Genomic DNA, 13,399 nt, shown 5'->3' on the forward strand with positions numbered 1-13,399 from the left:
ACGCCGCCGAGGGGCGGGGCCCCTGGAGAGGAAGGGGCGGGGCAAGGCGGGCGGCGCTTGCGCAGTGGGCGCGGCGCGGGAGGAGGCGGAGGCGGCGGCGAAGCGAGAGGCGGCGGCGGCGGAGGCGGCGGCGCTGGGGGGGGTGGGAGGGGGGGGAGCGAGAGTGTGAGTGAGTGGCTGAGTGAGTTTATCCCTATGAGGCGGTGAGAGGCCCGGGGCCTACCTCAAAGGAGCGGGGTCGCGGCGCCTGCTAGCAGCGGGCCCCCTCCCTGTCCCCGGGCCCGGCGGCGCGGCGGCGGCGGCGGCGGCGGCGGCGGCGGCGGCGGCGGCGGCTAGGTTGCGAGGAGGCGGGGAGGCGGGTGTCCGGCCCCAGCCATGGAGGGCATGGACGTGGACCTGGACCCCGAGCTGATGCAGAAGTTCAGCTGCTTGGGCACCACCGACAAGGACGTGCTCATCTCCGAGTTCCAGCGGCTCCTCGGCTTCCAGCTCAACCCGGCCGGCTGCGCCTTCTTCCTGGACATGACCAACTGGTGAGCCGGCCCCGCCGCGCCAGCACTGGGGCCCGCGGGGAAGGGAAGGGACACCCGAGCTCGGCGGTAGGGCGGGCCGGGCGGGCACTGAGGGGCACCCCCTTCCCAGGGCGTGGACGGCGTGTGGGGTGCCTCGGGGACTGGGGAGAAATTGGGGGGCTGAGCAAGGCTAGAGAGGACGTTCGAGGAGAGTGGGGGGCCACGGGTGCAGGAGGGGCGGAGGGGAGGTTGGGGAGGGGCTCCTGAGGTTCTGCGGAGAATTAGGGGCCGAGGAACGTCGGGAGAGACTTGAGTACGGAGGCACAGGAGTAGACCTGAGCGCAAGAGGGCTGTGGTGTTGGTTAAGAGTAAGCAGAATAGGAAATAGGAATTTGGGGAGTGGGAAAAAAGCTGGGAGTATGGAGTTAGGGTCGAGGAAGACCGGGATAAGGGGGAACTCCGGCAGATAATTCGGTGTTAATGGAAGAACCTGGGGCACGGGAGAGACTTGGGAGTTGGGAGCTGAGAACACATATTGTGTGTGCGTGCGTGTGCGTGTTTGTTTGGGTTTCTCCATTCGAGGAATGATAGGGAAAAAGGAAAACAATATTATGGGGGAGGACAAGTGAGTACGGTAAGAGAGATGACTTTCCTGAAGAGTTGTGCCAGAGAGGAGTGGGGGGGTATGCTAGTAGATCTACTAACGGAAGACCAGAAAAGTGCTGGACCTGGGGCTGGGTCCGGGAAAGCCTTAGGAAAGGTGAAGGAAAGGAGATCATCTTGGACGAGGGAACTTTCTGAGGGGACTGGAGCCCTGGACCCCAGGATGTCAGAGTGGGGAGGGGCTTATCTGAAATAAAGCTGAGTTATTTGGGATGTTTGGGAAAATGGAGAGCTTGGCTTAGGCTGGGAACCAGTTTTTTGGCTTGGTGTCTCCTTGTAGAATTAAGGCAGAAGACCATGGCACTTAGACTAAAGGAGTGTTTCTTGGCTTTGAATGTAGCACTTGCTATTTTTGATAAGCAGGGCTTCTCCTTGTTCTAGGAGAAGGGGTTGTGGAGTTCACTTAGGGTGAGTGATGAAGTAGAGACCATCAGACTTACTTTGAAAGGATTTCAGGTGAAACAACTCATTTTTCTTTGGTCAGAAAGCCATGGGATGAGTGCCCTTTGCTCTCTGTGTTTGGGCATTCAGTCCCCTGACATGTGGAATCTTGTTTCTCTTGGCATCACTTATACAACCAGCTTTCCCTTTATTCCATGTCCACTGAATGCCTCAGGCAATGCCAGAAAAAAAAAAAAAAAGAGGCTGTAAGCCTCCTCTTTATCTCATTCTTCTTCTAGTCCTTTCTGGAATGATGCTCATCTTACTTGTAGCTGTGGTCACACCAAGAGTGGTGTGTGAATTTTTTTTCATTGTTGCATCATTGGTAGGTCTTGTTATTTTACCTTTAAACTTGATTGTTGTAGCAAGAGTGGAGTTTTTTAGATTTTAGAAAACTTTTTGAGGCATTGAATGCAGGAGAAAGTCTTTATAATTGAAGAAGCATTTGTGATCCCCACTTCTATCTTTTATGTCTGGGATTATCTAAGAGAGGGACTTACAGCTTCTAGTAGTTTTCTGAACACCAACCTATGGTGTTTAAATAGTCCGTGGTAGAGGTTATTGAAAACATTGAGAACAAGTATTACACTAGTGAAATTTGGAAGTAAAGCTGTATCTTGATGAGGGTTCTCTTATCTACCTACTTCTGTACCTCCAGCTCTTTTTCTTCCTTGTTTATACTATTTTAGCATAGGAAATGGCATATTGTTGCTACCAGTTTGGTAGGGGAGGATCATTATTTCTCCCCACTGCTTTTTGAGTTGTACCACTGAAACCCTGCCCTTATAAGTTTTTAGTTCTTTAGAGTCAGTATTTATTAGTATAATTATTATGGCTACAGAACCAGTGTAATGAATTTTATATGTTTGAGGTGTGTGTGTTTAACATCTAAGATTGTTTTTAGGTGTTGTGAAAGATGAGGCCCAGTGTGGATAAGAAAAAAAATAACTTAAAAATTATAGTTGCCTTATAAAAATTTTACTTGGATTTTTAAATAAAAAATTATTAAGCTCAAAGACACCATGTATTCTAATGAGATGACATCTGTAAGAAACAAGGTGTGATAGGGACGCCTGGGTGGCTCAGTGGTTGAGTGGCTGCCTTTGGCTCAGGGTGTGATCCCGTAGTTCTGTGATTGGGTCCCACATCGGGCTTCCTGCGTGGAGCCTGTTTCTCCCTCTGCCTATGTCTATGCCTGTCTCTATCTCTCTCTCTCATTAATAAATAAATAAAATCTTAAAAAAAGGGAGGGGGGGAACAAGGTGCGATACACTTCTGAACAAAGCAATGAGCCATTAAAAGATGGATTCAGGTTTTAAAGTAGTTAGAAGTTAGTAGCTTCTTAGAAATCCAGGCAATTAAGTGATAACTCAGCTTTAAGCTACACTACCTTATTTTTTGGCTGTAAAGTCATATCAGGTTTTAAAGTGGTTAGAAGTTAGTAGCTTCTTAGAAATCCAGGCAATTAAGTGATAACTCAGCTATAAGCTACATTACCTTATTTTTTGGCTGTAGAAGTCATATTTTTTGTCTTTGATTATAAAATGAAAAACTATTTCTGAACTGAAAGGAGGCTTGGTATTCTTTTCTTTCTAATGAAAGTAGTTAGCTGCAGTATTGTATTTTGATTGCTATTTTGACCTGGCTAAATTTGTCTTCTTAGATTTTTGTTTTAAACAAATACTCATTATAATTAATAAGATCTAGTTAAAATAAATGAAATTGTACATTTGTACTTGGTCAAAACATTTGTGTGTTACATAGTCTAGGGGCAACTAGGTGGCTCAGTGGGTTGAGCCTCTGCCTTTGGTTCAGGGGGTGATACTGGGGTCCTGGGATCAAGTCCCGCATCAGGCTCCCCACAGGGAGCCTGCTTCTTCCTCTGCCTATGTCTCTGCCTTTCTCTCTGCTTCTCATGAATAAATAAATAAAATCTTTAAAAAAAAGAAATATATGATCTAGATACTTATTATTTTTAAGTATCGTTTAATATCCAGTTTTGTAAACTGTTGAGATAATCCTAATACAGGTTAGCAAAATCTCTCTCAAATTGTTGTGATTAACCTGTTGAATTTGAGATGATTAACTTTACTGTGACTTCATAAGTGCCTGCTGTGCATTTTAATAAATAACCATCATTTAGTTGTTTGATAACTGTTAGAAAATAATATGGTAAGTTAAAAATTATTTTAAAATGTAGGCCATAAGTTTTCTAAAATGAAACTCAAGTTGGAAAGACTATGCTTCTGTTTTCAAAAGTAAGTATTTTTTGTTTTCAGTAACAAACAACTTTTTAAGAAGCTGTTGAACTAAATTGAATGTTTTGGCTTTGTAAATTATCTACCCTAGAATTTTTTTTTTCTAGTTGTTCCTTGTGCAGTATGTAGATATATTTATTTGTTTAATTTGGAACCAAGTATGTTTCAATGTAAGCATTTTTTTGTAGTGATAAACCTGAGTTGGCAGCCATGCTGCTGGAGAATTGATAGAACTGCCTCTTAAAAAAAGTAGTCAATTTTCAGTTCCTAAGTGAGTACATAAAATGAATAAATGGTGTGAAAAGACCCAATATCTGAAGCCAACTGGAATGGCTTATAGATTAGTATAACTTTCTGTAGGAAAAAAAAAAAAAAAAACTTTCTGTAGGTATAATGTCTTGCAGAGAGATACTACTGGGCTTTGAGTATAGAATCTGGAATTCTAAAACTGGAAGCTGCTTAAGAGATCCTCTAGTTCATTTCAGTTTTTCCTGAAGAATTGAGTATAATACTTCCAAGATCGCTTATTCTTACATCCCTGAGGGCAGAGATTTGCATGATACCTTATTATTGTGTTTAATTACTTTTCTAGTTAGAATTTTGTCAAAACTAAATCTCTCTTACTACAGTTTAGACTTTTTCATTGCTTATACCCTCCTTGGAGATGGAGAATATCTAATAAACATCTTCCTTAAGAGGTCAGAAAGTTTCTGTTAATCAAATCACTAAAGCTTTTTAACCTTTTATAATTTAAGCACATTCAATTTAGTGGTTTCTCATCCTTTAATGTAGTCTAATACATTTTTTGTTTTAAGGGGAAACCAGCATAAAAATTTAACGTAAGCCATTTTATTTAAGTGTACAGTTTAACGTTACATAAGATTTTAAATTCACTTCTGGCCTTCAAAATCTTTTGTCTCGTGTTTTTAAAGTGAGTTCTTTAGCATTTGTGACAAGAGGCAAATAACACTTTTAGATTTTATTTTTAATTAAAGTAGGCTCCATGCGCATCTTGGAGCTTGAACTCAAGACCTCGAGATTGAGAGTTGCATGCTCTACTAACTGAGCTAACCAGATCCCCTAGATTTTATTTTATTTTTTAATACTTCTAGGTTTTTAGAGGACATTAACTTAGGAGTTACAGGTATAAATACAATAATTTTGACTAGCATATAGCCTGTATTGACTGTTCATTTGGCTAGTGCTTTGCAGTTGTGGTGTTGCAACATCCTAGGTTACCTGCAGGTATCTTCAGGAAGTATTTTGTATTTTTTGGAACATTACATATGCCCATCATGGATGGAACAGATGTTTTCTAGAAAAGTAACTTGGAGGAAAATGTTTTTATCAGTCTTGTCCTGTTGACTTTGTCAACATTGTCAGAGACACCCAACTGAATAAAATAAAGGTATAACTGACACAGTGAAGGAAAATCAGAATCTAGACATGAAAATCAGTTGTACCTCTTTTTTTTTTTTTTTTTTTTAAAGATTTTATTTATTTATTCATAGACACAGAGAGAGAGGCAGAGACACAGGGAGAGGGAGAAGCAGGCTCCATGCAGGAAGCCCGATGTGGGACTCGATCCCGGGGTCTCCAGGATCACACCCCAGGCTGCAGGCGGCGCCAAACCGCTGCGCCACCGGGGCTGCCCTCAGTTGTACCTCTTATTTCACAGTACCTCTCCTGCCTGATCTTAATCCATTTCTCAGTCACCTGCATGGTAAATGAGTTTCTGATCCATTCTCTGGTTTATATGCATGAGTCTAGGAAAAGTCCCTTTATAACAGATAAACCATGATATTAATACTGGGTTTCTTGAAAATAATTTGTGCCAAGCAGCAATTTTAGGAAGAGGGTAGGGAAGGATTGCATAACATTCTATGACCTTTTTAAAAAATATTTATTTATTTAAAGTGGGAGAGGGGCAGAGGGAAAAGGAGAGAGAGAGAGAATCTCAAGCAGATTCCCTGCTGAGCACAAGCCCCACTCACTAGATCTCACAACCCTAAGACCATGACCCTGATCTGAGATCATGACCTGAGCCGAAATCGAGTCGGATTCTCAACAGACTGAGCCACCCCAGTGTCCTACACTCTATGACATTTTCAAGAAGATTGGGAGTTCTTGCTTTGGAGTTCTTCTCTTCTACTTTGTTCTTACCTTTTTTTTTTTTCTTTTTTTTTTATTTTTTTATCTTTTTTTTTTTTAATTTTATTTATTTATGATAGTCACAGAGAGAGAGAGAGGCAGAGACATAGGCAGAGGGAGAAGCAGGCTCCACGCACCGGAAGCCCGATGTGGGACTCGATCCCGGGTCTCCAGGATCGCGCCCTGGGCCAAAGGCAGGCGCCAAACCGCTGCGCCACCCAGGGATCCCTGTTCTTACCTTTTTTGAGTGACACATACAAAGTGGGACTCTGGGTATGATATAAACAAGTTTACAAATAGAGCATTTAGATTCATTTTAGTTTTAAAAGGAGCACAGTAAAACATACATTGTTGCCTTACAGGAAGTCTTTACAAACGGTATTGCTGTGGGACTTGTATTCCTGATCATAGATGAAGTCAAAACTAATCTCCATTATAGCTAGGGTGGGTGGAAGTGGTTTCTTTACCATATCTTATCTTCCCACTCCTTCCACACAAAATTTGTGTAGCACATAACAGCAAAAACTATCAACCAGATAGTATTTAAATGAATGTATTTCGGATAGATCCTTAGCAGACAGTGTAATACAAAAAGCAGAAGACAGCTACTATTATAATTTGTGCTCTAGTAGGAAAAGAACATGTCTGAAATGATCAGAGAAAATTTTCAGGATAATGCAGAAACATTCATATATCAATACCGAATTAACTGTATAAAATTTCAGACAGGTAGGAATGGACTGAATCAAATACAACCAGTGATTCACAAAGATTGAATGGCTGCCATAGGCAAGTTGTGTTCTTAGAAGTTTTGAAATAATTAGTGGATTTGAATTGATGGAAAAGCAGTATATTGTAGGTAAAGTCTATTTCCTGAGAGAAACCAGGAAGGAGCAAGTGGAGCAGAGCCATCTAGGAGCTTGGCTTGGGTAAAATGTGGTTGGTTAATGGACTCAGGAATGACAAGACATGGATTTATTTTTATTTTTTGTTTGAAATATTGTTGATTTTTTAAAAATTGAGATGAAATCAACATAACATGAAATCAAACCATGACAAAGTGAACAATTCAGTGGCATTTACCACATTCACAATGTGGTAGCTACCACTTCTTTGTAGCCAAAACATTTTCAACACCCCAAAAGGAAACCCTATACCTGTCAAAGCAGTTGCTCCTCATTCCCTGGAAACCCAAGCTCTGGCAATCACCCGGGTCACCATTTTCTTCCTTTGCCTTGACAACCATCAATCTGAAGTCTTTATCTATGGATGTGTACCTATTCTGGATATTTCATATGAAGGGAGCCATACAATATTAGTCCTTTTGTGTCTAATGTCTTCTAAAGGTTCATCCATATTGTATAGCATGTATCAGTATTTCATTACTTTTTGTGGTAAATAATATTTCAATGTATGCTGATACCACAATTTATCCATTCATCTGTTGATGGATGTTCAAGCCACTTCCAGCTTCTGGCTATTGTGAATAGTGCTGTATGAGAATGCATGTACACATATTTGAGTACCTGTTTTTACTTCTTTTGGTTAAATACTTAGGAATTGAATTGCTGGGTCTTAACGGTAATTCTATGTTTAACTTTTTGAGGAACCATCGAAGTATTTTCCATAGCAATTGAATTATTTTATATCCCCCAGCAATGAACAAAGGTCTGTCCCAGTTTCTCCATAACCTTACCAACCACTATTATCCTTTATTAAATTATAGCTATTCATATGAGTATGAAGTGGAACCTCATTGCAATTTTTATTTCTATTGCTCTGATTACTAATGATACTGAATGCCTTTTAGTATGTTTTTTAGCCATTTGTATACTTCCTTGGAGAAGTGTTTTTTCAAGTCCTTTTGTTTTTTTTTTTTTAATTTGGGTTGTCTTTTTTGTTCAGTTGTAAGAGTTCTTTATATGTTCTGTATACTAGACCCTTATCAGATATGTGATTTGCAAGTATTGTCTCCCATTCTATAGGTTGTCTTTTCATTTTCTTGATAACATCCTTCAATGCACATGTTTTTATTTTGGATGCCATCTAGTTTATCTAATTTTTTTGTTGTTGCTTGTGCTTTTTGCATTGGATATAATAATCTATTGCTAATCCCAAGGTCATGAAGATTTATCTCTATGTTTTTTCTTAGAGTTTTAAGATTTCATGTTTTATATTTAATTTTTTTTTTTTTTTTTTTTATGATAGTCTCACACACACACACACAGAGAGGCAGAAACACAGGCAGAGGGAGAAGCAGGCTCCATGCACCGGGAGCCCGACGTGGGACTCGATCCCGGGTCTCCAGGATCGCGCCCTGGGCCAAAGGCAGGCGCTAAACCGCTGCGCCACCCAGGGTTCCCTCATGTTTTATATTTAGATGACTGACCTATTTTGAGTTAATTTTTGTATAGAAAGTGAGGTAGGAGTCCAACTTAATCCTATTGTAGCTTAATTTTGTTTTGTTTTTATAAAAGATTTATTCAGAGAGAGAGAGAGAGAGAGAGAGAGAGGCAGAGACACAAGCAGAGGGAGAAGCAGGCTCCATGCAGGGAGAGCTTGATCCCGGGACTCCAGGATCATGCCCCAGACCAAAGGTGGCGCTAAACTGCTGAGCCACCTGGGCTGCCTTGTAGCTTAATTTTAATTTAGCTTAATATGCTCTGTGACTGGCTTCTCATTGACTCTGTATTAAATATATCCTTTACTTGTATAGGATATATACTCTCTTTGGCTAAACCTAAAAATTGGGCCAGAAAAGGGTGCAAGGTTTTCTCATGGTGGAATATGTTATGGATGTTATATTGTTGGCAAAACTAAATGTGTTTTTAAAAAGTCAATCTATCCTTTTCCCCATCCTACTAGCCCGCTTTTCATTCTGATTTTTCCCTTTTCTGTTAATAGCTCCATTGGTCTTCCAGACATTAGGCTCGAACTGAATTCTATCCAATGCCCTCTTGTTCCTGGAGACCTCAAATCATTTGCCAAACCCCATTCGTTTCCACTCTGCAGTGCACTTCCCAACTCTTTTTTCCATTCCCCTTGCCACAACCTTAACAGGAACACTCTCCAAATTGGCTTTCTACACCTGGCGCTCTTCCTTCTAATCCATTTAATGGACACACCACTACCAGATAAATCTATCTTTCTTTTTTTAATAAGATTTTTATTTATTTATTCATGAGAGAAAAAGAGGCAGAGACAGGCAGAGGGAGAAGCAGGCTCCATGCTGGAAGCCCAATGTCGGACTCGATCCCAGGACTCCGGGATCACGACCGGAGTCAAAGGCAGACGCTCAACTGCTAAGCCATCCAGGCGTCCTTTTTTTTTTTTTTTTAATTTAAATTCAATTTGCCAACATATATCCAGTGCTCATCACATCACATGCCTTCCTTAATGCCTGTCACTCAGTTACCCTGTCCCTCCACCCACCCAGATTAATCTTTTAAATCACAGCTTTATTTTGGTGCATTTTTTTTCTTCTTAAAAACCTTTAACAATGCCCTTGTTGAATACTAGAAAAAGAACAGAGCTTGACATTCAGGGCCCTCCAAAGATTGGTCCTGGTTTATCTATCTCTACCTTTCTGGCGTATCTTTTCTTTTTTTTTTTTTTTTTTTAAGATTTTATTTATTTATTTGAGGCAGAGGGAGTGTGCACATGCATAAGTTGTGGGGGGGAGCACTAGGAGCAGGAGAAGCAGGCTCTCAACTGAGCAGGCAGCCTGAGAACCCTGAGATTATGACATAAGCCAAAGACAGACAACTGACTGAGCCAGCCAGGTGCCCCCAACAAAAACCTTTCTGGTATATCTTTATTCTGGATATCTTCTTTCTCTCTGTTCCATTCAAACTGATTTGTTGGTCATTTTCCACACCTACTTTTGTTTTCCCAATTTTAAACTTTTTCTTCTACCTAGAATGTTCTTTCCTTTTCTTATGCCTCATGAGATCCTTTTTTTTTTTTTTTTTTTTTTTGAAATTGGGACACTAATCACTGTAGTAGTGCTGTCTTCTCTAAACTCCACTCTTGCCTTTTTAATATCATTGATCACATATGATACGTACGCAGGAGAGGAAAATACACCCTAATAGTTTTTGGTTCTCCCAGAACATCTGCTGCCATGAATGGTATATATTTGGTGCTCAGTAAATATTTGAAGTAAGCTGTTTAGGTAAATGGAGTAAAGACTTCGTTTTTATAGAAATCTTGAAGAAATAAGTTCTATAATCTAGGCTCTTTTTAAGGCTTTTTTTTCTTTGTGGATTTCATTTGCCATAAGATTTAAATGTTGCCAGTATATATTCCAAACATGACGTGAAAGAAATTAAAATTAAACAGCAAGAATATTGTATCTGGAAGCAATTTGAGCCCTCTAAATATTGGCCCACCTTATATACCTACCTTTTCAGGCATATTTCCTTGAACTGAATATTAGGTAACATTTATTTAGATGTGAATGGAGAAAAATATTTTGTGGGGTCTCTAAAGTTTTTCTGTATTTCATTGAGGAAAAAATTTAAAAAGTAATATAAGCACATAGTAAGTTCAAGTAGTTTAGAAAGGCCTTCACAGGGGTTGCAAACTAAAATGTCTATAGATGTCAGGAGGCGAATCTGAACAGTTGAAGTGTTGGAAAGAAACAAGCGCTAGAAAGTACTTGTCTTTTTTAAGAAGGTTACTTCCCTTAATTCAAATATTACCAGGATGGAATGGCGTCCTAGTGTTCTTAGATTTTTCCATTTTTTCAAGAGAAGCCAGTAAATCAGAGTTTTATGGAAAATTTCCTGATTTTCAAATGTTGGCAACTAATTCAAATATTTTTAAAACACTGTATGGGCCAAATAAAGCACATCTATAGGTAGGATGTGGTCCTTGGGCCACTAATTTGCAAACTCTGGGCTAAAAGTGAGAAGCAGAAGTCCCCTTTCCTTTCCACATATAGCCACTACTGTCTGTTTTTTTCTGTACCTTTTAGAAAATTTCTATGCCTTTAGAATTTTGCATGCATATATATACACATATATACTTAGAGAAGTGTGTGTGCATATATGTATTTTAACAGCAGTGGTATTGCAATTTGAATAATTGTTCTTCCTATCCAGTATAATGGATACCACAGCCCTTGAACTGAATTAGTTGTCATGATACTTGGATGGGATGATCGAATAGATACATACTTTTCTAAAAGTGCAGAGGTAGATTTGATCTCTTCAAGTACAGTAGAATTTCTTCACTGTATTGAGCAACAGCCTCTCATCCAGTAATTACATATAATTATTAAAAAGTTCTTTTGCTATGTTAAGAGCAAAATGTGTTAACTAGTGAGTTCATCTGAATTTGCTTATGAGAGATTGTCAGGGAACACATTTTATGAGTTAAACTTTTTAGGAACCTAAAACACAAGACTGAAACTCACAGAAGAGGTTTAGCTCTTATTATTAAGTTGCCTTGTGCAGATGAAACTAATACATTTTTCACTTGTAAGCGTAATTGATTTTGTGAGTGGTTTTCTAATGATTTGCCAAAGTTAATATATGTCTTGGGAGGGAACAATTTATTCCAAATATGGAACTCAGGCCCACTGAAATTACTATGTACTGGATTTTAAAAGACTCACTTTAAAAAATGAACAGTGGTGTTTTCTTATGTTTGAGCCTTGGCTCTGTGAAGTGTTTCCAAAGGTTCACACTTGAATTATTGTGCTTGAGGTCAGTGATTCACAGCCTATTATGGAGCAACAGCCTACTACTCCATTGAATGATACACAGTGTGCTTTCTAAAGTGCTTTCTGGTTAGCTTTCCTTTCCTTTGCTTTGGCCTCTTTCCTCCCCTCCCCTCCCCTCCCCTCCCCTCCCCTCCCCTTTCCCTTTTCTTTCCCTTTCCTTTCTTTCAATGGAGCACAAGCAGAGGGAGAGGGAGAGGCAGACTCCCTGCTCAGCAGGGAGCCTAATATGGGGCTTGATCCCCACACCTTGGGATCATGATCTGAGCCAAAGGCAGACACTTAATGGAGTGAGCCACCCTGGCACCCCCGCATTTCTGTTCTATAGTAAATTTTACTTTTTAATTTTTTGTAATACTTTGATAATAGGGTTTGGGAAAATGGAGATCACTGGCTGCAGGGTGGGTTTTGCATATAACTACAACTGGAAACCAACTGCCTTTAAAAATTTTAAATTAAAAAATAACTATTTTATTATGATATAAAGTTTTATTGTTACATAAATCATTGCAGATAAGCTAGAAAGTGCCAGTCAGCAAAAAGGGAGCAGAAATAAGCCATACTCACAGGAGCCAGAGATAAATAATTTTAACCTTTTCATCTCTATTTTTCTCATACTACAGTATGTGTGTGTACCTGTATGTTTTACAAAAGTGGAATATTTACTATATTCCAGATACCTTTCCAAGTAATTGTTTACTCTATAATTTAATGTTCACAATAATTTTAGGAAGTAAGTAACATTATCCTCATTTTACGAAAAGGAAAAGAGATTCAGTAAGGTTAAATAATTTGCCTAAAGTTACATGGATAATAGTGGTAGAAGTATGATTCAGATTTAAGCAGTGTGCACCCGATTGCTGTTTTATACACTAGGGACGTTGCTAGGGCTGCCATAACAAATTATCACAAATAGGGTGGCTTAAAACAAAAAGTTATGTTCTTACAGTTCTGGGGAGGCTAGAAGTTGAAGTCAGGGCATCAGTATGGCTGTGTTCCCTCTAAGGTTTTAGAGAAGAATCCTCCCTTATCTTTTAGCTTCTGATGACATTTCTTGGGGTTCTCTAGGTTTGTAGCTGTTTTCACTCTGATCTCTGCCTCAGTAATCACGTGGCCTTCTTCCTTGTGTATGTGTCTCCAGATTTCTCCCTCCCCAGAAAGACACTAGGCAGTTGGATTTTGGGCCCAGCCTAACCTGATCTCTTCTAAACTGCAGACTCTTTCCAAATAAGACCACTTTCTGAGGTTCTGAGTAGATGAGAATTTTGGTGGATACTCTTCATCTGCTACACACACTATTTGTAATCTGCTTTCACTTAAAATCTCTTATGGCTGTTCTTAGTTTTTAATAAATACGATTCTACACTTTTAAAGGCTTCATAGTATTCTGTTACATGGATATAAAATAATTTAATAATCCTTTTTCATTGGATATCAGGGTTTTTAATTTTTTGTCACTATAGCCTCAGTATTGAATATCCTTGTAGGTAAGTCTTTGCTTGGCATTCTTAATTATTTCCTTAGAATTTTTTCCTAAAAAAAAAAAAAAAAAAAAAAAGAATTTTTTCCTAGAATTAGGTTGCCGAGCTAAAGATAAACATGGCTTTTAGTGCTCTTAATATTTAATTGCCAAATTCTCTATCTCATAA

The 13,399-nt window shown here is 39.5% G+C and overlaps 1 protein-coding gene across 2 annotated transcripts in view; it reads left to right on the plus strand.

The window, feature by feature from the left end:
- Window positions 1-167: 167 nt before the first annotated feature.
- ILRUN (inflammation and lipid regulator with UBA-like and NBR1-like domains) overlaps window positions 168-13,399 on the plus strand; it is a 94,034-nt gene continuing 80,802 nt past the window's right edge. Inside the window, exon 1 of one of the 2 annotated variants that reach the window (XM_072833371.1) lies at window positions 168-533. In XM_072833371.1, coding sequence (XP_072689472.1) covers window positions 376-533 — 158 coding nt within the window. In that variant the 5' untranslated portion in view covers window positions 168-375. The remainder of the gene's footprint in view (window positions 534-13,399) is intronic. The other variant, XM_072833369.1, reaches the window with a different exon arrangement.

The sequence above is a fragment of the Canis lupus genome, chromosome 7 (genome assembly GCF_048164855.1).
Source record: "Canis lupus baileyi chromosome 7, mCanLup2.hap1, whole genome shotgun sequence".
Lineage (NCBI taxonomy): Eukaryota > Metazoa > Chordata > Mammalia > Carnivora > Canidae > Canis > Canis lupus.